At 55.6% G+C, this 26,864-nt stretch overlaps 1 protein-coding gene across 3 annotated transcripts in view; it reads left to right on the forward strand.

Moving 5' to 3' along the window:
* Window positions 1–9,291: 9,291 nt before the first annotated feature.
* ITGB4 (integrin subunit beta 4) overlaps window positions 9,292–26,864 on the forward strand; it is a 32,175-nt gene continuing 14,602 nt past the window's right edge. For 2 of the 3 annotated variants that reach the window (XM_070389083.1, XM_070389084.1), the window contains exons 1-23: window positions 9,293–9,546; window positions 13,081–13,169; window positions 14,149–14,231; window positions 14,444–14,545; window positions 14,687–14,891; window positions 15,862–15,958; window positions 16,146–16,317; window positions 17,262–17,525; window positions 17,800–17,889; window positions 18,169–18,291; window positions 18,753–18,917; window positions 19,067–19,143; window positions 20,358–20,560; window positions 22,097–22,200; window positions 22,304–22,402; window positions 22,539–22,668; window positions 23,240–23,362; window positions 23,458–23,564; window positions 24,298–24,331; window positions 24,520–24,711; window positions 24,968–25,071; window positions 25,346–25,404; window positions 25,544–25,567. In XM_070389083.1, the coding sequence (XP_070245184.1) occupies window positions 13,091–13,169; window positions 14,149–14,231; window positions 14,444–14,545; window positions 14,687–14,891; window positions 15,862–15,958; window positions 16,146–16,317; window positions 17,262–17,525; window positions 17,800–17,889; window positions 18,169–18,291; window positions 18,753–18,917; window positions 19,067–19,143; window positions 20,358–20,560; window positions 22,097–22,200; window positions 22,304–22,402; window positions 22,539–22,668; window positions 23,240–23,362; window positions 23,458–23,564; window positions 24,298–24,331; window positions 24,520–24,711; window positions 24,968–25,071; window positions 25,346–25,404; window positions 25,544–25,567 (2,636 nt within the window). In that variant the 5' untranslated portion in view covers window positions 9,293–9,546; window positions 13,081–13,090. Of the gene's footprint in view, window positions 9,547–13,080; window positions 13,170–14,148; window positions 14,232–14,443; window positions 14,546–14,686; window positions 14,892–15,861; window positions 15,959–16,145; window positions 16,318–17,261; window positions 17,526–17,799; window positions 17,890–18,168; window positions 18,292–18,752; window positions 18,918–19,066; window positions 19,144–20,357; window positions 20,561–22,096; window positions 22,201–22,303; window positions 22,403–22,538; window positions 22,669–23,239; window positions 23,363–23,457; window positions 23,565–24,297; window positions 24,332–24,519; window positions 24,712–24,967; window positions 25,072–25,345; window positions 25,405–25,543; window positions 25,568–26,864 lie in introns of all 3 variants that reach the window. The other variant, XM_070389085.1, reaches the window with a different exon arrangement.

The raw sequence follows: 26,864 nt of genomic DNA on the forward strand, positions 1-26,864 counted from the left end.
TGTGAGGAACCTACGAGATGATTTATGCATCGCTGTTGTTGCTCAGTCATGTCTGACTCTGCAACCCCACAGACTGTAGCCCACCAGGCCCCTCTGTCCATGGGGTTTCTCAGACAAGAATACTGGAGTGGGTTGCCATTGTGTTCTCCAGGGGATCTTCGCAACCCAGGGATTGAACTTGTGTCTCCTGCATTATCAGGCACTAGTGGCTAACTTAACCACTGAGCCACCAGGGATACGTTTATAGAGTACTCTATCCAGGCTTGTTGTTGGTCAGTCCAGCTCCTCCTTGTTTTAGACCAAGGAGGGAAGCACCCTCTAGAGATGATAAAATCAGCCTGGATCATGGCCTTCAACTGTCCTCCAGGCCCTCCCAGACGTGCCACCGAGCCATCCGATCAGTAATGGCTATTCCCCCTCGGGGCCCCAGTCACAAGGGCCCTGGGGAGAGAAGTCTGGGAGTTGGACAGCCCGGAGTTAGAGCTGTTCCACTTACTAGCCTGGTGAGTGGGTGAAGGTCTTTAGTCCTGCTGAATTTCGGTTAACTCTCCTGTGAATCGGGTCTAGTGCCTGCCCACCGTAGTCCCACTGAGCCACAGGGGCAGGTTCTCGGCCTTCTCTGAAGGCTGGGTGTCCCAGAGTGCCCTGTCCTTGCTCACAGCCTGTCCAAGCTGAACTCTACTCCCGCCCACCCACACAGCCCCACCCTCTCCCCAAGGTCCCCATCTTGGGTGATGACATCAGGATTACCCTGGGCTCGCCACTGCACCCTGGACCCCCATGCTCTCCCTGCACCCTGTGGGTCACTTCAGGAACCCCTCCCCATCATTGTCACTGCTGCCCCGGCCCCCAGTTGCTCTCGCCTCATCTGCTGACTCGAACTCTTCCATCCAAGCTCCAGTCTGGCCAGCATCTTCCTGCCCCCCAGCTCTTACCTAGTCACATGGTCTCCCACTGACCACAGGAGAACCCACTTCAGCCAGGCAGGCAAGGCCACCAGCATTCTCATCACCCCTCCAGCCTTTCCCCTCCTTCTCCCCACCCCCCACACTCCCATGCTTGGCTCCTCCCAACTTTCTCACTTCCAACCTCAGCACCGACACTTGGAAGATTTTCTTAATTGCAGGTCAGTTCAGTTCAGTTGCTCAGTCCTGTCCGACTCTTTGCGACCCCATGACTCGCAGCACCCCAGGCCTCCCTGTCCATCACCAACTCCTGGAGTTCACCCAGACTCACGTCCATCGAGTCAGTGATGCCATCCAGCCATCTCATCCTCTGTCGTCCCCTTCTCCTCCGGCCCCCAATCCCTCCCAGCATCAGAGTCTTTTCCAATGAGTCAACTCTTCACATGAGGTGGCCAAAGTACTGGAGTTTCAGCTTTAGCATCATTCCTTCCAAAGAAATCCCAGGGCTGATCTCCTTCAGAATGGACTGGTTGGATCTCCTTGCAGTCCAAGGGACTCTCAAGAGTCTTCTCCAACACCACAGTTCAAAAGCATCAATTCTTCGGCGCTCAGCCTTCTTCACAGTCCAACTCTCACATCCATACGTGACCACAGGAAAAACCATAGCCTTGACTAGACGAACCTTTGTTGATAAAGTAATGTCTCTGCTTTTGGCTATGCTATCTAGGTTGGTCATAACCTTCCTTCCAAGGAGTAAGCGTCTTTTAATTTCATGGCTGCAATCACCATCTGCAGTGATTTTGGAGCCCAGAAAAATAAAGTCTGACACTGTTTCCACTGTTTCCCCATCTATTTCCCATGAAGTGATGGGACCGGATGCCATGATCTTCGTTTTCTGAATGTTGAGCTTTAAGCTAACTTTTTAACTCTCCACTTTCACTTTCATCAAGAGGCTTTTTAGTTCCTCTTCACTTTCTGCCATAAGGGTGGTGTCATCTGCATATCTGAGGTTATTGATATTTCTCCTGGCAATCTTGATTCCAGCTTGTGCTTCTTCCAGTCCAGCGTTTCTCATGCAGGTCAGATTGTCTTAATCCTTTCCTGATTTCCCCCGGACGTTAGTTGCTCTTTTCTCGGTGCTCCCTACTCTTTCTTGCATCTCAGATAACACTACTGCCTTGCAGCATCTGTCCACACAGCCCAACAGCACTGTCGCAAGTGCCGGGCATGAGATAAGAGCCCAGGTGATGCGAGGGATGGAGGGGGCGTTTTTTGGCCACACCATGCAGCATGCAGGATCTTAGTTCCCAGATAGGTGAGGGTTAAACCCATGGCCCCTGCCTTGGGAGCACTGAGTCTTAACCACTGGATCAGGCTTCCAGGGAAGTCCCTGTATTCTCTAATTTTATGCATGAGGGGTTTTTTTGTTGTTCTTTTTTTTTAAATCAGGGTGTGGGAGGTGCATACAGAGAAACAGTTTGTTTATTTAAGGCAGGAGCAAGGCAGAGACACACACCTGCAGAGAAAGGGTGTGGGTGTTCTCCCTAATGTGAAGGAACGCCTTTATGCATGTTGAAAATCTCCAGGGACTTCCCTGGTGGTCTAGTGTTAAGATTTCCACACTTCCACTGCAGGGGGCGCAGATTCGATCCTTGGTCAGGGAAGTAAGATCCCACAGGCCTTGTGACCAAAAATATAAAATCTTTATAATTAAAAAAAAAAGTCAAGGTCCTTTGAACATAAAGAATAAGAAAGGTAGCTGTGACCAGATTTGGAATGGTCCTCAGGAGAAATGAAGGGCAAGGTGCTGAACAGTGCAGGGAATATGCTTTTGTGTAAGACAGGGAGGAAATACAAAACCTAAAGTACAGAGAGGAAAGAGACAAAGAAAACTCATTTTAAATTTGAATTGGAAATATCAATATGAGCTCATGATTCAAATCAGCTATGTCCTTCGGAAGGACCCAGAAGCAATGGCTGGCCCCGTGTAGCAAGGGGCACATGTAGCATCCGAATCTTACCCTTCCCTCCCAAAAAGGAACCAGGGCTGCTCGCAGAGAAAGGGCTAATCCAGAAATCTAAGTGGAACTCCACCAGTGTGTCCCAGAAAGCAGGGAGGACTGCAAGGAGGGTTTCAAAGGTCAGAGGAACTGGTTTGAAAAGACCTCCCGCTGACCAATTATTGTGAAAAAGGAAAAACTCCCTTGCTGACTGTACACTGCTAAGCTCTCACACCAAGTGCGCGGGCTTTTCACAACCAAACACTTCTAATGCCAACTGCCCAGAGTCAGCACCAACCCAAGAGGTGAAAGGGGCTCCATCCCATAAGACTGTCTCCTACCCAGAAGCAAATTGTAAGTCCTGGCCTCCTCGACTTCCAACTGACTGGCTGTAAATTGGGGGTTCCCACAGTACTCTTGCCGGGAAGATCCCATGGATGGAGGAGCCTGGTAGGCTGCAATCCACTGGTTAGCTAGGAGTCAGACACGACTGAGCGACTTCACTTTCACTTTTCACTTTCATGCATTGGAGAAGGAAATGGCAACCTACTCCAATATTCTTGCCTGGAGAATTTCATGGACAGAGGAGCCTGGAAGGTTACAGTCCATGGGGTAGCAAAGAATCGGACATGACTGGACACCTGAGCACGCACACACTCCATTACATGCTTCATTAAATCATTGGACATTGTTTTGGAGAAGGAAGTCAATCTCTAACCCGTCCCCCTTCTCTGGAGGTTGGGGGTTGGGGTGAGGGTGGGGGAGTATTGAGGCTGAAAGTTCGAACACGTGGTTGGTTCCCCTGGCAACCAGTGCCCCCAACCTTAGAGGCTTTCCAAAAGTCACCTCATTAACATAAACTCTGTTGTTATTGAAAGGGGCTTCTTATGAATAACAAAGACTCACTTTCACTTATATCGCTCCGGAGCTTTTCCAAGAACCATAGACAAAAACCAAACATATCTTGCTTATTATATCAGAACATCACCAGTGTAAACTACTGGTAAGTGAAAATCCATTCGTGCATGGTATTTGATTTGAAAAAACAGAAAAAATGTATTTGCCACCATTCAAGTTGAATATATCAACTCTTTACTCTGAAAGTTAGAATTAAAAGAATTAACCTTTGTGCACTGCTGATGGGATTATAAAATGATGCAATTGCTATGGAAAACAGTATGGTGGGCCTCTAAAATTTAAAATAGAACTACTACCACGCGGTCCATCACTTCTGGGTTTATATACAATAAAACTGAAAGCAGGGTCTGGAAGATAATGACTGCACACCCGTGTTCATAGCAGCTTAATTTACAATCAGCCCTGGGATTTCTTTGGAAGGAATGATGCTAAAGCTGAAACTCCAGTACTTTGGCCACCTCATGTGAAGAGTTGACTCATTGGAAAAGACTCTGATGCTGGGAGGGATTGGAGGCAGGAGGAGAAGGGGACGATAGAGGATGAGATGGCTGGATGGCATCACCAACTCAATGGACGGGAGTTTGAGCAAACTCCGGGAGTTGGTGATGGACAGGGAGGCCTGGTGTGCTGCGATTCATGGGGCCGAAAAGAGTCAGACACGACTGAGCGACTGAACTGAACTGAACTGAAGAGGCGGAAGCTACCCAATGTCCATTGACAGATGAATGGATAAAAACAATGTGGTCTATACATACAATGAAATATTATTCAGCCTTAAGGGAAGAAAACCCCTACACATGCTACAACAGAGAGGAAGCTTGTGGGCTTTATACTAAGTGAAATAAGCCAAACACAAAAAGACAGATTGTGTGATTCCAATCAGGTGAGGCACTAGAGTAGTAGTAGTCCCTTAGACTGCAAGGAGATCCAACCAGTCCATCCTAAAGGAAATCAGTCCTGAATATTCATTGGCAGGACTGATGCTGAAGCTGAAACTCCAATACTTTCGCCACCTGAAAGAACTGACTCACTGGAAAAGACCCTGATGCTGGGAAAGATTGAAGGCAGGAGGAGAAGGGGATGACAGAGGATGAGATGGTTGGAGGGCATCACTGGCGCGATGGACATGAGTTTGAGCAAACTCCAGGAGTTGGTGATGGACATGGAAGCCTGGAGTGCTGTATAGTCCATGGGGTCGCAAAGAGTCAGACACAACTGAGCAATTGAAATGAACTGAACTGAGAGTGGTCAAAATCACTGATTCAGAAAATAGAATGATAGTTAACCAGGGGTTGGGGGAGTGAGGAGCCATTTAATGGGTATAGAGTTTCAGTTTGCAAGATGAAAAAGTTCTGGGAATCTGTTTCCCAGCAACGTGTACATAGTTAACACTGTTGATCTATACGTTTAAACTGGTTAAGGGAATTCCCTGGCAGTCCAGTGGTCTGGTGCTTTCGCTGCCCTGGCCTGGGTTCAATCCCTGGTTAGAGAACTAAGATTCTTCAAGCCACGAAGTACAGCCTAAATAAATAACTGATTATGATGTAATTTTTATGTTTTTACTACAACTTAAAAAAATCTTTGGGGTTGTTTTGTAATGTAATAGTAATTGTTTAAAGTTCTATAACTCAAAAAGAAAAGATTTTACCCTGTATTTTGGAGGTGTACAATTCATTCCCAGTTGGTGAAGGAAACCTTTTTTTTTAATTTGAAGAATACCTTTTATTAAATATAGAAACAGAAAGTCTACTCTTCAACCCCCAAAGAATAATTGATTCAAGCAAGGATCAACAATGGATGCTAGAACTGTTTAGTGAAAGTTTGTTGGGAAAAGGGCAGGATGACAAAACGCCATCACCCCCTCTTAATTACTTCTTAATCATAAAGTGAAAATGCATTTTTACAATTAAGAGAGATGGTGAGGCAGCTAACATCCTGTGCCATCCGATAAAACACAGCATCTCCTAAGACCATCCTTGACGAGAAACTGTAAATCTAATCAGGCTTTTAGACATAACTTCCAGTTTACAGGAGGATAAAAATCAAGTCAAATAACACCATGAGGAAGTAACCAGACAAATCCAGATAAGGTCTCTAGACGGGTCACCAAACTGTTCCGGTCACACAGTCACTGTCCATTTATCATTTAAGCTCTTTATAGAAATGGGTACCACTCATCCAGTAAGTGACATACATCGTCAAGCAAAAAATAGTGGAGGGCTTCCCTGGTGGCTCAGTGGTTAAGAATCCACCTGCCAATGCAGAGGACAGGTGTGATCCCTGGTCCAGGAAGATCCCATGTGCCAAGGAGCAACTAAGCCTGTTTGCCACAACTGCTGAGCCTGTGCTCTAGAGCCGGGGAACCATGACTACCTAAGCCCGCTCACCCTCCGCAAGAGAAACCACCACGATGGGAAACAGTTGCACGACCACGAGAGAGTAACCCCTGCTCCCTGCAGCGAGAGAAAAGCCCGAACACCAGCAAGCACCCAGCAGAGCCAAAAATCTATAAATAAAATGATTTTTTTTTAAGTCAATGTTTGGGGGTGAGAGAGGAGAGACTGTTTTAAGAGTAAGAAAGATTAAACAGTCAACTGTGGTGGGGGTTAATACAAGGTCTCTAGAAGGGTCACCAAACTGTTCTGGTCACATATCCACTGTCCATTTATCATTTAAGTTGTTTCTTTATAGAAACGGGTACCGTAACTGATGTACACGGTCAAGCAAAAAGTAGGCGCATCCCTGGAGAATACGCCGCCCACCTCGGATGCCCATGGTTTAAACTGTGAGCTCCATGAAGCAAGCAGGTGGTGTGGCTCATTCCTCTGCGATCCCAGGCACCTGGCTTAAGAGCCCGTTAAATGCTTGTCAATGAATAAATGATTGAACTAATGAGGGAGCAAGTCTGGCCTCCCTGAGGCTGTGGAATGAGCGTGGGTAGGTGGGAGCTGCCATCTGAGGTTCCTGGACCTCTGTTTCAGGGACCTCAGCTCTTTGGCAAAGTCTGCAGAAGGAAACCCCACTACATACCAGACTCACTCTGGCCCTAAGGCTGCAGAATCAGACAATAGGGGGTTTTGTCTTATTATTTTTTTTTATATAGAAGTAATATGTAGTACAAAGCTCCTTAACCCTTTGGGGACCAGTACCTATTTGGGAATTCAGTGTAATCAAAGGATCCTTTTCCCGGCAAACCCACATTCCCGTGTCAGATACACCTTGAGTTTCACACGTGATCTCAGATGATTCATGGACCATCCCCCAACCCAGGTCCATACTCAGGTTCCGGGTAATGAAATTCCAGACTTGAAGAAACCCGAGGGACCTCAAGAGTTGTCTTCTGAGGGCCTCTCAGGGTGCACGTCTCACCTCTCAACTGCTGCCAAACTCCTGCTCTCCTAGTCTTTTTTTTTTTTTTTTGGATTGTGATGCACAGCATGTAGGATCTTAGTTTCCCAACCAGAGATCGAACCTGTGCCCCTTGCATTTGAAGCACTGGACCCTTGCATCTTAACCACTGGATCACCAGGGAAGTCCCCCTAGTCATTTTTTATATATATGATTTTATTTATTTTTGGCCGTGCTAAGTTTTCGTTGTGCGAGCTTTTCTCTAGATGCTGCGAGTGGGGACTACTCTCTAGCTGCGGTGTGAGGGCGTCTCATTTCAGAGGCCTCTGCTGCGGACCATGGATTCTAGAGTGCGCAGGCATCAGTGGTTGCGGCTCCTGGGCTCTAGAGCGCAGGCTCAATCGGTTGCGGTGCACCGGCTTCGCTGTTCTGCAGCATGTGGGGTCTTCCAGGACCAGGGATGGAACCCGTGTCTCCTAAATTGGCAGGCAGATTCTTTCCCACTGAGGCACCAGGGAAGCGCTCCATTAGTCATTTTTAAAGGGGTCTGGAATGAGGAGAGGAAGGGGTTGCTGGGCTCAGTGGGGTCTGTGGTATTACTGCCTCTGGGCCGGGCTCTCCTTCTCTCGGAGGGCGCATCAGCAGCCCCCACTGTGGGGTACACCCCTGATGGATGGTGCCGGCAGCTGCTCCCTGAGCCTGTATTTCCCGGGGTGGACTGGGCGACTGCTGGAGTAGCTCAGATCCGTAGAGCATGACCTGGGTACCCCAACCAAACTGGGGTTTCTGCCACAGAGCTCCCGACTCCAGGAGCTAGCCTCTGAGCCCCTGGCCCATGCAGAGCAGATCTCAGATGACTGGGCAAGGTGGCAAAGGGGAGACCTGTGGCTCGCGCAGTTGCAGTGAGCCCTTGGTGTCCTTGGCGGCTCCTCAGTCAATCCCAGCTGTTCCTAGGGTCACTCTGAGAGCTGGCGGTGTTTGCGTCTGTTTACAGATGAGAATGCTGAGGCTCAGGGAGGCCGTGTGACGATCCCTTCTGGGTTGACTACACGTTTATTGAGCAACTGCTATGTGCAGGCACTGAGCTAGGTGGTGGGGATCAAAAGATGTGCTACACCGTGTCCATCCTTGGGGTTCACCATGCAATAGGGAAGAGATCCCTAAACAGATTATTTCAAACCAGTGTGGCAAATGACAAAAAAAAAAAAAACACAAAAAACGAACATGCCCCAGGGGCACACAACCCAGTCCAGGGTTCAGGGAGGTCAAGGAGGCTCCTTGGAGCATGTGACATCAGCATAAGGCCCTCAAGGATAAGGAGGAAAAACCAGGCTGGGTGAGGGTGGGAAGACCCCAAGTAAAGGGACCAGCCTGGTGTAAAAGAGCCCCAGTCGCTGTTTGCAAAAGATGCTGGCTTGAAGCTGCTTGGTTGGAGGAGAGAGGGGGCATTTGTGCAAGGTGGGGCCAGAGAAAAAGACCAAGTTGAGGTCATGGAACAACACCAGAGAGTTTAATCACTTAACCAGCAGCACTTGAGAGAGGATGGGGAGGGGGGAGTTCAGATTTGTGAAGCAGCTTGTCAAGAACAGCTGTAATCATTCGAGTGTCTCTCCACCTCAGGTGGGTGCTGCCTCTTGAGGGGCATTACTCTTGCTTTAAGAAGGTTTAATTAGCTTGTCTGCAGACACTCAGAGAACCAGTTCTTGCCCAGAGCTCCCTCTGTGCACACGGGGTGAGTGCGCTGGGGAGTTGGGGAGGCTAAGAAGATGCTGGGAAGGCAGACCTGGCCTGGGGCAGCCCAGGGCTCGTCCTAGGTGCCGGCACACAGAGAGGGGGTGCGCGGCGTTGATTGTCGGGTTGTGTGTCTGGGGCTCCTGGTGGCTCCCCAGGGCAGGGGCGATGGCTCCCGGCCCAGGGTCTGGAGGAGAGGGACGGCGGTCCCAGAAGGGGGCTAGGAGGGACCGCCTCCAGCTGGGGGCAACCCGGCCCTCGATCCTGAAGCCCGGAGGGGAGAGGAGGCTCCGCTCCCGGGGCTGGACCGGAGAGAGGCGGGTGGCTCCTCCCCGGCCCCGCCGCCCTGGGTCGGGGAGCAGGGCAGGGCGCTGCGAGAGCCGCAGCCCTTTCCGGGGGGCGGGCCCAGAGGCGGCAGCGCCCGGCTCCTGCCCCGACAGGTGCGCGCCGCGCGCAGGAATGCGGCCGGCCTGATTCACCAGCGCCTCCTTCCTACCTGCCTCCCTCCCCATAAAGCGGTCCCCTCCCCGCCGCCGCCCGCCCTCCCTGCAGCCCGCCCTCCGCACCGTCCCGGCTCGCCCGCGCGCCGCATCTGGAGCCGCCGAGCGGAGCCCAGCGCGGGGAGGGCGCGAGTCAGCCCCAAGGTAGGTCCAGCCATCCCCCCGCACTCCGCCCGCCCCTCCAGGGCCCCGAGCCGCCGAGGCTGGGCGCGCTGTAGGAGATCTCCGAGGGGAGAAGCGGAAAGGGAATGCGCACCCCAGCCGCTGGCAGCCCCACGGGGAGCTGATTGGTGGACCGGCGGCTTTTGTTTTCCCAGCTCTTCCTTTCCTAAAGGCCGGCCGCCCAGGGCAGGTGCCCAGCCTGCCCCGGTGTGTCCAGGGGACCCCCGGGGGAAAGGGAACAGGCAGAGCTGGAGAAGGCGCTTGGTTGTCAGACCTCTGGGTGGAGGAGGGCAGCAGGGAGAGAGGTCTGGGCGTCGGGTGGGCACTTGGGAGAAGTGGTGGGCAGGGTCCCGGCGGGTGGCCTACTGGGCTGGACACTTCTCGGGTTCAAAAAGAAGCAGCCACCTAGAGGCAGAGGCCCTCCGATTTAGCTGGGTGGTGCCACCGTCCATCTGGGGTCTGGGGACTCCCTGACTCTCCTCTCCTCCTGGTTGGGCACACGCCTGCCTTGCTCCCAAAGTCAGCTCAGGACACCCTTCCTCCAGGAAGCCCTCCTGACCTCACGGCCCACCACTGTGACCTCCTCCAGGGCCAGCCCCGCCGTCCCCACCCCCTCAGCCCCGGGTGGCCCTGTCTCGTTGTAGGTGGGGGCCTCTAGATGGCTCCTCCTGGGCTCCTTCTCCCCAGTGGCCTGGCCACACCCTGAGCCCAAGGCTGGACTGGGTTGTGGTTGCCTCGGACCACAGCTGGAAGTGAAGGCTGCAGGTCTCTGTCCCCGGGGGCTGAGCGGGTAAAGGAGAGCAGGAGGGACAGTGGGGAAGGGGTATCTGTCTGTCTCCTTGGCCTTGAATCTGCGGGTGATAGAGCAGCAGAGGGGCCAGAGGATAGGGAAGCAGGAGGGAAGAGAGCGGTGGAGGGTGGGTGCGGACGTGCCAAGCGGGGGCTCCCATGGGGTAGGTATCAGGAGAACACTGAGCCCATGTTATGTGGGCCATAGCATGTGTCCAAGAGTATGTATGTCCCAAGCCTGCCAGACTGGGTGTGCCGCTATGTGATAACAGTGGGTGGCAAGCACTCACTTCCGGGTCCAGCTGCTACATAAAAAGGCCCCGCGCCTGGTGGGACCCAGAGTAGCCTGGAGAGTTTGTGTCCCAAGGGCTCTGCCCATGCTGCCACAGTCACGTGTCCCAGGAAGCCCACAGTCCTAACTCTTATGTGAGATCTTATTTTTTCACCCACCAATGACTACTTTGAAAACTTTTTAGGGAGTCCCTTGGTGGTCCAGGGCTTCCCAGGTGGCAAAGTGGTAAAGAGTCCGCCTGCCAATGCAGGAGACACGGGTTCGATCCCTGGGTCAGGAAGATCCCCTGGAAGAGAAGATAGCAACCCACTCCAGTATTCTTGCCTGGAAAACTCCCATAGACAGCGGGGCCTGGCGGGCTGCAGTCTGTGGGGTAGCAAAGAGTCAGACGTGCCTGAGCATGCATGCAGTGGTGATCCAGTGGATAGGAATCGGTGCTCTCACTGTCCGGGCTTGGGTTCAATCCCTGGTCAGGGAACCAAGGTCCCACAAGTCACTTGGTGTGGCCAAAAACAAAAAAGCTTTTTAGGCAGTTCCCTGGTGGCCCAGTGGTTAAGACTCCGTGTTCCCAATGCAGGGGGCACAGGTTAATTTCCTGCTTGGGGAACTAAAATTTCTCATGCTGCAAGATTCAGCCTTAAAAAAGAAAAAAAACTTTTAAAAACACAAGTTGAGTCAAACACAACACTCTGTGTGCATTGCTGCTGTTTTAGTCTCTGAATATAATGTGAAGGTTAAATGGGGCAGGGGGGCTGCTGCTGCACTGCCCCATCTGATCTGGACAAAGGGGATCAGGCAGTCATTCCCCCACTGGTTCCTATGCAGAGTAAATGGCAATTATGTACGTGACATGCTGGGCACTTGCCCATTGTGTGCCCAGCCTGTGGGCACAGGAGAGTGAGTAAGAGCCCGGCTGGGAAGTGCCTGTACCTACATGTGTAATGGTGCCCCAGGGAGGCCCGGGGAAGCAGCCAGTATTGTGTAGCCTGTGGGTGTGGTGCCTGTGCCCCAAGGCCGCAGGAAAACCATTTCTCCCCAAGAAGCAGCCCTCCTCAGCTGGCTTGGGGCACCCTTACCCCAGGCCCTTCCTAGAGGCGGGCTCCTCCCCAGCTGATCGCCTGCAGATGTGTTGGAGCTCCTGGTGGCCGCCTCGGAGAGATGGAGGCATGCCCTCCTGCAGCCCCTCGGGTCTCCCCAGAGCCTGGGGTGTGCCTGCCCCACAAGCCAAGGATGAGGGCCAGTAGGCATGGCCTAGTCTTGGGCTGCTGGGTGACTGGCTCTGGAGAAAGTGGCCGGGGTGGTCACTCTTGCCCTCAGCTCTGCCAGGCCAGGTGCCTCTGGCCAGCCCCTCTCTTCAGCAGGCTGTCCATCTTGAAATGTTCTCAGGGATGTCACTGAGAAGGTCACGAATGACTTGAGATATTTTAATAGTTGAACCAAAGGGGCCTTCCCTGGATCAGTCGTAAAAGAATCTGCCTGCCAATGCAGGAGACACGGGTTTGATCCCTGATCTGGGAAGATCCCACACGCCGAGGAGGAGCTGAGCCTGTGTGCCACACTATTGAGCCTGTGCCTTAGAGCCCGGGACCCCTAAGCAGAGAACCCACCGCAGGGAGAACCCTGAGCACCGCAACTAAGGAGAAGCCCATGGAGCAAGGAAGACCTAGCACAGCCAAAAACAATGAATAAATAAATCGTTTAAAAAAAAACAGTGAAGCAAAGGCAGATGGGGTGTCCTGGGGTGGCTGGCAGTGTGTGTGTGTATGAGTGGGCTGCAGGGGTTTTTAATCCCCCTCCAGGCTAACTTTTGAAAGGGTGACCTGCTCAGGATCCCCCCACTCAGCTCGGGCAGGCACAGGTGAGGGGACGCCCTCTGATGGGCCAAGCAGCCATTACAGAACTTAGCTGAGTAGCAAATCATGTCCTCCCTTCCCCAGGCCCCAAATACTGCGGAGGGCCCCCTCCTCCTGGGCTGTATCCCATCACCGAAGGGCAAGTAAGCGGGCCAGGACCCTCTAGGGTGGCCCTGTCCCTGCCAAGCCTGACGCAACCCAGTGGGGTCTGAAAGGCAAGGGTGGAAAAATCCCTGGTCTGCCCTCCGGGGAGCCCAGTACAAAAGGCCTAGCAAATGGGACAAGCTCAGAGCCTAGAGTCCTCAGTGGTGAGAGGGTGGGGACCTCCCTGGCAGGGCGTAGGCCTACAGGGCATCTGGCCGCTCTAGGGATGCCAAGGAAGGGGGCAGAGGAAAAGAGGGATCAGGGGTCCTGGGCCCTACCACTTGTAGGCCAAGTGGCCTCAGAACGTCACTAAAGTTCTCAGAGCCTCAGTCTGTACATCTGTGCAGTGGGAACAGTGGAGCTCTGACGAGGACCCACTGAGCTGACACGTGGACCAGGGTTGTCAGGCATCGTGTGTCAATTGTGGGTGTTTTACAGGAAGAGGAGGATGGCAGGGCCACATCCCAGCCCGTGGACCAGGCTGCTGCTGGCAGCCCTGCTGAGCGTCAGCTTCCCCGGGCACGTGGGTGAGTCGGACACACCCCTACAGCACCCTTCTTGGCGGGGCCTCAACTTTCAAGACACTGCCCTTAAGGTAGCAGGGTGTGGGGGGAGGCTCTCTGTCTTGCCCAGACCCTCACTCAGCCACTCAACAAACAGCCATCACCCACTTTAAGGGCTGCGGAGCCATGATCCTGAGCTGCATGGCCCAAGGGAAGCGCAACGAGACTTGGTCTAAAGGAGGGAAAAGATATCCACTCAGAGAAGGCAGGCGCTTGCAGGGTGTGCTGAGGCCTGGACAGCGGAGTTGAAAGGTCTTATGGGAATTTGAAGGAGAGGGAGGTGATCATCACCGGCCCTCTGAGTGTCTGCAGTCTGCAAAGGGCTCCTACTGATAGAATAGTGCCTGTCCGTGGACGCCATGGCTGGCAGCTCAAAGCAGTCCGTGGTGGGAACGTTTATACTTTGGAGATCGGTAAATGCTGCGAGTCAGGGCTTCCCTGCCCTCGCCCAATACACTGCTGAACATTAACAGCGCTCCTTTTCCTGAGTCCAGGGGCCCCGCCCACCAGCGCGAGCGGGTCCTCACTGTGATTTTAACTGAGCAAAACCAGAGGGTATCCCAACCTCTGGGGAAACTGAAGTTTCACCTCCTTTATTTATTAAAAACTCACCATGTGCAGGGCATAGGCTTGGCAGTAGGGACACTGATCAACGAAACACAATCCCAGAGGAGCAGGCAGTGGGGCTGGTTAGGGTGTCCCCGCCAGCAAATGGGCCAGCACCTCCGTCTCAGCCCCCACCCTCCTTCCCTCCAGACTTGGGTGGAAAGTCCCAGTTTGAGACCTGGCTCTGCAGGTTGCTAACCACATAGCCATTGGCCTCTGTTTCTCCCTCTGTATCTTGGGAGAGAGTCCCTACCTCTTTCAAATGAGGATGCTTAAGGGAAGGGCTTGGCCCTGGGTGAGACCCATCTCAGTGGGCCCACCCCGCTCTGCTCCGCAGCGAACCGCTGCAAGAAGGCCCAGGTGAAGAGCTGTACTGAGTGCATCCGCGTGGACAAGGACTGCGCCTACTGCACGGACGAGGTGTGTTGCTGCCCAGCCCGGCCGCCTCCCCAGCCGCGCGCCCCACCCCTGGGCTCTGGCCAAGTCACACTTGCCACACCCTCGGCCCAGCCTCGGGCCAGGTGGGCGTGGGAGAACAGGCAAGGGTTCAGGAAAATCGAGGGGCGTAAATCTGGGGTTAGGACAGCAGCGGGGACAGGCAGTGCCCCCTGACCCCGTCTCCTTCTGGCCAGGTGTTCAAGGAACGGCGCTGTAACACCCAGGCCGAGCTGCTGGCTGCCGGCTGCCGGCTGGAGAGCGTGGTGGTCATGGAGAGCAGCTTCGAGATCACGGAGGTGCCTGGGGTCAGGGGTCGGGGGAGGCAAACTCAAGGCTGGCTGCTTATGGGGTGCTATGGGGTCCCCTGGCTGAGCTGAGCGGTCTCCGTTAGATCTGGAGAGACCCTCCAGCCAGCTGTCCCCCTCCCTTGGGCGCAGGAAAGGCAGATTGACACCACGCTGCGCCGCAGCCAGGTGTCCCCCCAGGCGCTGCGGGTGCGGCTGCGGCCGGGCGAGGAGCGGCACTTCGAGCTGCAGGTGTTCGAGCCCCTGGAGAGCCCCATGGACCTGTATATCCTCATGGACTTCTCCAACTCCATGTCTGATGATCTGGACAACCTCAAGAAGATGGGGCAAGATCTGGGTATGGAGCGGAAGACTTCGGGGCATGGAGAGGGTGCCCCCTGCCCCCAGCTGCTCAGGAGGCCAGGGCTCAGGCTAGCTATACCTACTCCTCAAGGAAGGACAGGACTTCTGAGCACCCCAAGAACTCCTTCTCACCATTCTCAGAGGAGAGTCCTGGCCAGACCCCCAATAACCATTCAGCAGTACAGAGGGAGGGCCCCACTGGGTGGGCCCCAGACCCCCTCTGGTCCTTTTTGTTTTTTTTTGCTGCACCGTGTCATGTGGCTTGTGGGATCTTAATACCCTGACCAGGGGTCAAACCCTTGCCCCTGCAGTGGAAACCCAGAGTCCTAGCCATTGGACCGCCAGGAAATGCCCTCTTCTGATCTTGACAAGGAGGGTCCCAGCTGCTATGAGGCTGTTAAGTCCGAGCTTAACAGATGGCTGGTCCAGCTCCCCACCCACCCCCTCCAACTGGCTGCATGCATGACTCCAGGTCCCCTGAGTCCCATTCCCTTCATCTGTAAATAATGACAGGGCTGCTGTGTGCACGAACTGATGCCAAACATGCAGAGCATTGATGTTAAGTTATTAAGTTATTCTTCCTCTTCCTCCTTCCCAAACTAGCCCCCAACACCTATGTAGATGTGGGGTTCTTGGGACTCAGCTGCCCCTTCTTTTTGTTTTTAAAAAGTTTATTTATTTTTAATTGAAGGATATTGCTTTACAATATTGCATTGGTTTCCGCCATACACCAACATGAATCAGCCATGGGTGTACATATGACCCCCTCCCTCTTGAAGCCCCTCCACCTCCCACCCATCCCACCCGTCGAGGCTGTCACAGAGCCGCCCGGGGTTGAGGTCCCTGAGCCACGTGGATAATCCCCTCCGGCTTCTCTTTTACACGTGGCAGTGCGTCTGCTTCCCTGCTACTCTCTCCGTTCGTCCCACCCTCAGCTGTCCCCTGTCTTTCCTACTGATGCCCAGCTCAGGTCCTGAGGCAGCTCACCAGCGACTACACAATAGGATTTGGCAAGTTCGTGGACAAAGTCAGCGTCCCTCAGACAGACATGAGGCCTGAGAAGTGAGTGATCGACCGAGTGGACAGTGGTCCTGGCCAGGTGGCCCGCCTCCTCTCCACCCAGGCACTTTGAAAATCTTGGGGTTGCACTGAGCCAAGGGGGTGGTCCGCAAGGACAGTGGGTGCAGGGCATGGGGGTCTTCTTCCCTGACTTGCTCTCTCCCTGACACTCCCCTTCCCACCTTCCCAGGCTGAAGGAACCCTGGCCCAACAGCGACCCCCCCTTCTCCTTCAAGAATGTCATCAGCCTGACGGAAGACGTGGAGGAGTTCCGGAATAAGCTGAAGGGGGAGCGCATCTCAGGCAACCTGGATGCCCCGGAAGGAGGTTTTGATGCCATCCTGCAGACGGCCGTGTGTACCGTGAGTGTTGGGAGGCTCCTTCCGGCCTAGACCAGGGCTGTGTTTCTCTACAAGGTCAAGAGTTGCCCACTGGCCTGCTCTGGTGCCAGGCTGGGGCCCCCATACCCTCAGACAAGCTCAGACCCTCTGGGGGACCCTCAATTCCAATCCAAGTTTAGAGGTGTTGGGGCCTGAGCAGTCTTACCCTGGTTTTGTCTTGGTCACCAAGGCGGACCTGAGCCTCGGCGTTCTGGAATCTTAAGTGCCCCGAGCCCAAGCTCCCTGCTAATACCCATCTCCAGCTGTGCTAGAGGAGGGCACTTTTTACGTGTGCATCAATTTTTTCATTTAAAAAATAATGCACTGATGTTATAGACAATTTGGAAAACAAAGAACAGAAATTGCCCATAATTCCACCACCATCACAGAGACAGCCAGCTGCTTGCTACCCCGCCAGCGTGTATCATTCCCTTATGTAGTCGAAATCAGTGCATGTTATAGTTCTGCCCTTTTTTCCCCCGCCTATTGCTTTTACACACACGGTTTCCAAAGCCACCCTATGTATTTCTCAAACAAGTGGCCACGCGCTGCTGTCCCTGTTTTAAGTCTTTTGTTGAATGTTGTGTGGTGTCCGTTTTTGTATGCAGTTGAGAGATGCTCGCAGAGTGATTGAGGCCTTGAGGGGACAGCTGGCTGAAACTGGCTCCCATCTTGCATGGTGCCCGCTGTGGGCACAGTCCCTGCGTCCGTTTCCCACTCCCCATGGCTGGTTTCTGTGTCCCCTCCCCACCCCGGTCATCCTCCCAGCGCTGTTTGTCATGAGCGTTGCTGACGGAGGCTGTGAATCCCGAGTCCTTGCTGAGCGCAGCGTTGGGGTACGCCTTCACCGTGGCGGTGTGCGGCGCTGTGACGTTGCCGTCAGCAGGCCGCCTGCTCCACGGGCACCCCCTTCTTGCTCTCCCCAGAGTGACATTGGCTGGCGCCCTGACAGCACCCACTTGCTGGTGTTCTCCACCGAGTCGGCCTTCCACTACGAGGCCGACGGGGCCAACGTGCTGGCCGGCATCATGAGGCGTAACGACGAGGAGTGCCACCTGGACCCCACGGGCACCTACACCCAGTACAAGATGCAGGACTACCCGTCGGTGCCCACCCTGGTGCGCCTGCTCGGCCAACACAACATCATCCCCATCTTCGCCGTCACCAACTACTCCTATAGCTACTATGAGGTGAGGGGCTGGGCCTCCCTGGGCCGGGGGAGGGACCCATGGAGCTTCTTAGACACACCCACCCCCACCCTCCTTTCTTTCCTTCCGAAAACTTCGGATGGGCCCTGGTGGGAAGAGGTGGTCATGTGCCCATCCTCCAACCCCACTCCCCAGCAGGCGGGAGCTGAGAGCGTCCCCCACCCGCAAAGTGGGTGAGCCCCAGAGCTCCTGTCTCCATCCAGAGTGATGACGCTCATCAGAGGCTGAGCCCCGGGCCCGACTTTCTCCCCCACAGAGGCTGTCATCGTATTTCCCCGTCTCTTCACTGGGGGTGCTACAGGAGGACTCGTCCAACATTGTGGATCTGCTGCAGGAAGCCTTCAACGTGAGGGCCAGTGCGGGCTCCAGGGTCCGAGGGCGGCGGGGGCGGGTGGGAGAGATGGCTGAATGACAGAGGATTGGGAAACAGGATGGAAGAGCAGAAGGGTCTCCTGTGGTCTCTGAGGAGCCCCCTGGGCCTGGTCCCAGGCTCTTGCAGGCTCTGCTCCCATGACCCCCCAGCACCCAGGCCTCCATGCAGATAAGACTGCAGCTCAGGCAGCCAGGCCATGGTGGGTGGGTCTGGGCCCACCTCCCAAGTCATCAATAACCTGCCCCCTTTTAGCGCATCCGCTCCAACCTGGACATTCGGGCCCTGGACAGTCCTCGAGGCCTGCGGACAGAGGTCACCTCTAGGATGTTCCAGAAGACGGACACGGGGTCCTTTTTCATCCGGCGAGGGGAAGTGGTATGCCTCCGTGGGGGCCCCGAGACAGGGGAGGACGGGGACAGCGCCCTGCGGGGTGGGATCTACCCAAACAGAGATCCAGAGCATGGCCTCCCGAGTCAGACAGACCTGGGTTTGAAGCCCCCTGGAGCAGCCTCTTGGCTGAGCTCTGCACCGCCCTTGGCTGAGCTCTGCACTGCCCTTGGCTGGTGTTCAGCTGTAAAGCGGAGATCAGTCAGCATGGAGCCCAGGTTGCCCAGCTGAACGAGCGGGCCAAAGGCAGCCCTGCTTACTGTCGGGCTCTTGTTGTCCTGACTCTGCCTGGAGGAGCGAGTTGGGAGCCCTGAGGAAGGACAGGCAGGGAGCTGGGAGCCAGGGGCCAGACACATTCCTGAAGCTTTAGGGCCGAGAACTTTCAGGTAGAACTGCCATCCCGGCTGGTCCAGCCAGGCCTGCCTCGACTAAAGACGGGGTCCCTGCAGGGCACATACCAAGTGCAGCTCCGGGCCATCGAGGACCTGGACGGGGCTCATGTGTGTCAGCTTCTGGAGGCAGACCAGAAGGGCACCATCCATCTGAAGCCATCCTTCTCCAACGGCCTCCGGATGGACGTGGGCGTCATCTGTGACGTGTGCTCCTGTGAGCTGGTATGACACAGCCCCACCAAGGGTGTGCGGGCAGGGAGAGGCTGAGCTGACCACCCGAGGACCCGAGTAACAAAGCAGAGCTCCCTTTTCGGTGTGGCGGCAAGCATCTGCCCCTCTCCCCCACCCACCCCACCACGATTTCATTCCAGCAAAAAGAGGAGCGGTCATCTCGCTGCAACTTCCACGGGGACTTCATGTGCGGACACTGTGTGTGCCACGAGGGCTGGTAAGTGTGGTGGGGGTGAAGCCAGCACCCCGGATGCCAGCAGCTCCCAGTGAAGGGGCCCGCAAGTGCTTGACGCTGGGCATACCATGGAGGCAGGCTGAGGAGGGGGTGGCAGCCAGGCATAGAAAAGGCTGAGAAAGGGGCACATCCAGTTGCTGGATTAAATTCAAAGAACTTTGAAAAACATGGATATGGGAATTCCCTGATGGTCCAGTGATTAGGACTTAGTGTTCTCATGGCTGGAGCTGTGGGTTCATTCCCTGATCCAGAGACTTAAGATCCTGCAAGCCATCCAGTGCAACACCCCCCAACCCCCCAAAAAAACCCTGGATAATTCTTGAAAAAAAACATGGACCAGTCCATTCTGAAGGAGATCAGCCCTGGGATTTCTTTGGAAGGAATGACACTAAAGCTGAAACTCCAGTACTTTGGCCACCTCATGTGAAGAGTTGACTCATTGGAGAAGACTCTGATGCTGGGAGGGATTGGGGGCAGGAGGAGAAGGGGACAACAGAGGATGAGATGGCTGGATGGCATCACTGACTCGATGGACGTGAGTCTCAGTGAGCTCCGGGAGTTGGTGATGGACAGGGAGGCCTGGTGTGCTGCGATTCATGGGGTCGCAAAGAGTCGGACACAATTCATGGGGTCGCAAAGAGTCGGACACGACTGAGCGACTGAACTGAACTGAACTGATATCGGATTATCTCTGGAAAGTCATTTAAGAATCAGGACAGGGTGTTGTGGGTCGGGCAGAGCGGGAGGCTGACTTTGCCCTCCATCCCTTTTGAACCTTTACTATCTGAGCCATCCTGGAGAAGGAAATGGCTACCCACTCCAGTATTCTTGCCTGGAAAAATCCCATGGACAGAGGAGCCTGGCGGGCTACAGTCCATGGGGGCACAAAGAGTCGGACACGACTGAGTACACAGCACATTTGAGCCATGGGCCCCTATTCCCTGAGCAGAAGTGAGTCACGAATGAGTGATAGTAAGAGTAAGGGCTTTTCAAGCTTCAAGACATTGAACAGATTTGTTGTGACTTGAGGGGACAGAGGGAGGGTCTCAGGGAACTGAGGCTTGAGTTCAGTTCAACCACTGCTGTCTGCTTAACTTAGACCCATTTAGAGCCTCAGTTTCCTCATCTGTAAAATGGGATGGTGAAGGCCCAGCCTTCTTGCTGGGCAGTGGGGAAGTGACTGGCTCCTCCCGCAGGAGCGGCAAGACCTGTAACTGCTCCACCGGCTCCCAGAGCGACCTGCAGCCCTGCCGGCGGGAGGGCGAGGACAAGGTGTGCTCCGGGCGGGGCGAGTGCCAGTGTGGCCACTGTGTGTGCTATGGCGAAGGCCGCTACGAGGGTCAGTTCTGCGAATACGACAACTTCCAGTGTCCCCGCACCTCCGGGTTCCTCTGCAATGGTGAGCTGCTGACCCAAGTGGGGTGGTACAGGGCTTTGGGGGTGGCCTGGGTGCCCAGCCCACACCCTGCCCCGCTGGTTCTCCCATCAGAGCCCAAGTTGGGAGAGCCACACCAGGAGTCAGAATCCGCATGTGCAGGCCAGATTCCCTGAGCGCCTCCCGCAAGTCCAGCCCCAACCTGGACCTCTCTCCTCCTCCAAAAACTTGATGCCCAAGGCCCCTACCAGCATGACATTACTCTTATGTTTAAGACTCTGGCTCCCCTGAGGTCCTCCAGTCCACGCCCACCTTCTTCTCCACTCTCCCATCCCACCAGGGATTGGTGCTATAAGGCATGGTGATCTTTCCTCTCTTGGAAGGTGCTACATCTCTGGCAGGCAGGGCCTGGGGTAATGCATCCCACAGGGCCCAACACAGTGTGGGTCCAGGCCAGGGGCCCATAGGCTGGCCAGAGCTTCTGGAACTGGGCAAGGGCCACAGAACCCACAGGGGCCACGTGGAAGGACTGACTGGGCAAATGGAGGAGATTGAATGAAAATCTACTCACCAAATACTTATTAAATCCCAACTGTGTACTAGCCACTGGGGGTCTACTCTTTCCTTCATTCTTGCTTTTATCTGCCTTCTTTTCTCTTTACCTGCCTACCCTACAGTGCACTCAGAGAAATGAAGGGAGAACCCAGGATGTCTGGAGAAAGACAGGTATTTAGCACAGGTGGAGCCATGAGATAGGAAGGGAGGGAGATGCTGCTGGAAAGGAGACAGGGCCAGAGTGTGAGAGGTTTGGATTCCAGGCCAGGATGTATCCAGTTTTAGTCTAGTCCACACTTTTTCTTAAAGGGCCAGACATTAAATGTTTTCAGTTTTGTAAGCCAAACCGTTTCTGTCACTACTGCTCAGCTCTGCCCTTGTAGCAGAAAGCAGCTATAGGCAACACGGAAGCAAATGAGTGTGGCTCTGTTTCAGTAACACTTTTGCAAAAGCAGGTGGTGAGCTGGATTTGGCTTGCAGGCTGCAATCAGTCAATAGCAAGGATATTGGACTTTATCCTTTGAGCAAAGGGAGTCATTGGAGGTTTTAATTTCATTTTCTCTGTATATGTTAACTTTGTATCCAGCCACCTTGCTCAACTAACTTATGAAACCTAGCAACTTATCTATAGATTCTTCTTGCTATTTGGGGACATTTCTGATACTGGCAAATAATGACAGTTTTTTGTTTTTTACTTTCTAATACGTATGTTTTATTTCTTTTTCTTACCTTATTGCATTGGCCAGGATTCATCAAAGGTTCTTAAATAGGGGAGACATGTGACTGGGTTTGTGTTTTGGGGTGATCACTCCATCTGCAGAGTGGAAGGTAGAGGGCAGAATAGAGCGGGGAAAAATGGAGAGAAGGGAATGCCAGGAAAGAGAGGAAGAGATGGCTCTGCCCATGGCTGGAGACATCCTAGCTCCCGAGGCAGCTCTGCCGGGTGGGCAGCCTGGACTGCAGGTGCAAATGTGCCTCTCCACTCTCGCCTTCCCTTCTTTGCAGACCGGGGACGCTGCTCCATGGGTCAGTGCGTGTGTGAGCCTGGCTGGACAGGCCTGAGCTGTGACTGTCCTCTCAGCAATGCCACCTGCATCGACAGTAACGGGGTGGGCCAGGGCCTGAGGCAGGCAGCAGGGGACGGTGGGCGGGGCCCCCTTGCAGACAGGGATGGGGGCGCAGCTGGCTCACGGGGGCCTCCTCTCACCTCAGGGTCTCTGTAATGGGCGTGGCCACTGCGAGTGCGGCCGCTGCCACTGCAACCAACAGTCGCTCTACACGGACACCGTCTGCGAGATCAACTACTCGGCGGTGAGGCCACACTCGCTGGGTGTGGGCACGGGGACCCATCGCCATGGGAGCTGCCCAGGCAGTGAGGTTGTGGGAGTGGGCCTGGCAGGGGCCACCCAGCACAGTACCCGTCTGCCCCTCCTCTTTGCCCACCCAGATCCACCTGGGCCTCTGTGAGGACCTGCGCTCCTGCGTGCAGTGCCAGGCCTGGGGCACTGGTGAAAAGAAGGGGCGCACGTGCGAAGAGTGCAGCTTCAAGGTCAAGATGGTGGATGAGCTCAAGAAAGGTACAGGGCAGGCAAGAGAACTGGGCACGGGGAGACCCCTAAGCGGGGTCGCTCATCAGGGCGGGGCTGTAGAGCTGGGTAGGGGGCTCGTAGTCCAAAGTGAGGACAGGCAGAAGAGGGGTTCCAGGCCTGGGGGGTGGTCACAGAATCCAGACTGGGCACACAGACCCAGGGAGGGGACGCACAGTCTGGCCAGAGCACCCAGTCCTGGGGAGGGGGCCATGAACATAGCAAAGGCGCAAAAAACGGGCCCTGGGGCACACAGCCTGCTTTCCTCTGGGTCAGAAAAATGTTCTAGAAGCCCAGCTCCTGAGTGATGCCCAGGACAGGCACAGATTTGCGGGCTTTGACGGTCCTGGGCAGGGCAGCCCCCACTTCACCGCCCACCGTGTGCACAGTCTGCCGGGAACTCACATTCTTCCCCAGGGAGAGGCCTCCACCCCTCCACCCCGACCCTGTGATGGGCAGGGTGGGCCCCAGAGCAAGGCCGTGGTGAGGAGCGGACCCCTCGCCAGGCCCTGAGGTGCTCCGGGCTGGGGTCGGGTGCCCTGCTGACCATCTGTGTCTGCAGCGGAGGAGGTGGTGGAGCACTGCTCCTTCCGGGACGAGGACGACGACTGTACCTACAGTTACACCGTGGAGGGGGACAGCGCCCCCGGGCCCAACAGCACCGTCCTGGTGCAGAGGAGGAAGGGTGAGCCGGCGGGCCGGCAGGGTGGGCCTGGGTGGCCTGTCAGACCCACATCGGGGGGAGGCACTGGCTCCCTCCTCCTCCTCTCTCCTCCCTAGAATGCCCCCCGGGCACCTTCTGGTGGCTCATCCCCCTGCTCATCTTCCTCCTCCTGTTCCCGGTCCTGCTGCTGCTGCTCTGCTGGAAGTACTGTGCCTGCTGCAAGGTGGGGCTCCCCTGGTCCCCACCCCACTGGGGTCCCTGTAGGGGGCAGAGGCCAAGGGAACCCACACGTTCCGCCCAGCTCTGGTGCCGTCCCCACCCCAGCCCCTCGCCTCTGCCAGCCACCAGTGGCTGGATTCCTGGGAGTCCCTGGCCCGGGGGTCAGCCGCATGCAAAGGGTCACGAGAACCAACAAGAAGGAAGGGCTCTGCCCACCAGGAGCTGGCCGTCTCCCTTGGAAGAAAGACCGGAGACAGGAGAGTGCAGAGCATGGCCTGGCGTGGGATACTGAAGGGGGCAGAGGTGCCCCTACGGCAGCCCCCAGGGTCGTATTCATGCGTGTTACAGGGAGAAAGCGTTCTGTGGTCAAATACTTTTGAGAAAGCGGTTTCTCCTCTGCAGGGCTTCTCGGAGCCTTTGAGCTAGTTGTTTGCATAAGGAAACTACATGGGGAAGGAATTCAGTGCTTCCCAAAGGGGTTTGATCACAGAACCTTTTCCTTTCCAGAGTAGATAGCGGGACCAGAGTCCCATGGCATGCATTTTGGGTACCCTCTGCCCCTGTTCGCCTCTGTGCCCACACCCAGGCCCCTGTAACTGCCTGGATATCCCAGTGTCTGGGGAAGGCACTGCTGACCCCTCTGGACCACTGGCGTGGGTGGGAGGTGGTGGCCGGAGGGACTTCCCTGGGCCGGTGCGGCCGTCTCAGCTCTCATCCCCGCCCTCCTTGCCTCCTAGGCCTGCCTGGCCCTTCTCCCTTGCTGCAACCGAGGTACGGGCCTGGCCTCGGCGGGGGCGGTGGACTTCTGACAGCTCCTTCCTTCAGCGGGGGTGGAGGGGAAGCAGGGTGCCAAGTCTGGGACAGAGGCCGGGGACCGTGGAGGTCCCACCTGTGGGGTGTGGTGGGGGAGGGTCTAGGAAGCAGCCCCTCAGCCCTGTACTGAGGCCCAGGTCCCACAGGTCACATGGTGGGCTTCAAGGAAGACCACTACATGCTGCGAGAGAACCTGATGGCCTCGGACCACTTGGACACGCCCTTGCTGCGCAGCGGGAACCTCAAGGGTCGCGACACGGTCCGATGGAAGATCACCAACAACGTGCAGCGGCCGGGCTTCGCCTCGCACGCTGCAGGCATCAACCCCTCAGAGCTGGGTGAGAGCCGGGGCTGGGCACCACGTCTCCTGGCGCTGCCCTTGGGGCCCAGGGCACATTCACACTGCTCCCCGGTCTGGGATCCAGCATTCCTCTTTTCTCTGGGTATCGGGTGCAGGCACAGGGCTGGCCACCTCCTACCCTTCCTGAGGGGTACATGCGCCCGGTGCCCCCCAATCCGAGCCCGGCTTCTGGAGGAGGCTTCTGTGGTGCCCATCATGGCGGGACTGACGACCCCCCTCCTCACCTGCCCTAGTGCCCTACGGACTGTCCCTGCGGCTTGCTCGCCTCTGCACCGAGAACCTGCTGAAGCCTGGCACGCGAGAATGTGACCAGCTGCGCCAGGAGGTGGAGGAGAATGTAAGGAGCCGGTCCCAGGCAGTGGGCACCTCTGGGCCGGGTGTGAGCTGGGTGGCAGGAGGGCAGAGGGAAGCCGCCTTGGGTGGGAAAGAAGGGCTTTCTCGGACACACGTGTGGCCGGGGGGTCCCCTGGGATCTGCCCCACATGAAAGCTTCCAGAAGGGTAGAGCCACTGCACATGCCTGTGGCCACACCCCCAGCCATGCCCAGGAGGTCCTCTGGGTGCAGGGGCTCCCCCAGGGCCCCAGCCTCACAGCCCTCCCTTGCCTGGCAGCTGAACGAGGTGTACCGACAAATCACAGGCGCTCACAACCTCCAGCAGACCAAGTTCCGGTGGGTCCTAGGCGCCCGGGGTGGGGTTGGTTGGGGGGGGCGCTGCTCCCATAGCTGATGCCAGGGGATTTCTCCCAAGCAGATAATCCTTGCCCCCTAGGGACCATCTGGCTCACAGTCTTCACTTTGTCCCCCACAGGCAGCAGCCCAATGCCGGGAAAAAGTGAGTCGAAGACACATCCGTGGGCAGTACCAGCCCCAAGTCCCACCTCCCCCACCCCCACCTCCCGCATCCCCACTTCCATCTCCATCATCTCCGCCCCATGGGAGAGGAGGGCTGTCTGGGCCTGTCCTGGGGTAGGACCTTCACTGAACACATACCCATACGAAGCCCTCACCGAGAGCCAGCCCCTGTATGAGAATAAGAAACCCACAGGGAAACGAGCCAACCCAGTCCCTGGCCTCACACGGGCAATAGCTCCCACCCAGTACCAGGGATAGCCGGTGCCCAGAGCCAGCCCTCCTCTGAGGCCAAAGGCCTTGATCCTGGAGGCGCCGCTGGTTACCAACCAGATGGTCCAGTGGGTGACACACTTCTTTCCCAGTTCCCACCCCGAGTCCCAGATCCCCCAGGGAAGAGTGGGGTGGGGTTCAATACCAAGAAGACAAAGCACAGCTCTCACCGGGCACATTACTGTGGGTAAGAACCATTGAGACTGGCACTTTGAGTGTTGACCACCGGTCAGGCCTTGTTCTAAGGACTCGTGTGTGTGGTTATCTTACTCAAGTGGGGATCATTGCTATTCCCATTGTATAGTTGAGGAAACTGAGGATCAGAGAAGTTGAGCAACTTACCCAAGGTTACCTAGCCATTGAGAGAGAGAACCAGGGGAATTCCCTGGTGGTCCAGCAGTTAAAGCTTCCCAGGTGGCTCAGTGGTAAAGAACCTGCCTGCCAGCGCAAAGGACAAAAGACGCGGGTTCAGTCCCTGGGCGTGGAAGATCTCCTGGAGTGGGAATGGCAACCCACTCCAGTATTCTTGTATGGAAAATTCCATGGATGGAGGAACCAGGCGGGCTACGGTCCATGGGGTCACAAAGGGTCAGACACAACACAGCACGACACAGGAGCAGCAGTTAAGACTCAGGCTTTCACTGCCAGGGACCAGGTTCAATTTCCATGTGGTTGGTAAAAAAAAAAAAAAAAAAAAATTAAGATGAAAAGCCAGGATTGCAGCCAGGCAGTCTGGCCTGTCCCCTTGGCATCTTTGCTGCCCCGCCTCTGTGTGTGCGTCATCAGCCCTTCTGGGAGAGGTGGGCAGGGAGAGGAGCCTCCTCTCACAGATAAGGACCCTGAGGCTGCAGGGGGCGGCAGCAGGGCCAGCCCGGGCCTCTGCGTCTGTCTGGCTCTGAAAAAACCTCTTTTTGCTGCCTGGAATCTTGTGCCCCAATGCAGAGAGGACAGGCAGGAGGGGTGGACAGGGACGCGTGGCAGCCTCCCAGCTGGCCTGACACCCCCCA

Source organism: Bos mutus, chromosome 19 (assembly GCF_027580195.1).
Source record: "Bos mutus isolate GX-2022 chromosome 19, NWIPB_WYAK_1.1, whole genome shotgun sequence".
In the NCBI taxonomy this organism is placed as follows: domain Eukaryota; kingdom Metazoa; phylum Chordata; class Mammalia; order Artiodactyla; family Bovidae; genus Bos; species Bos mutus.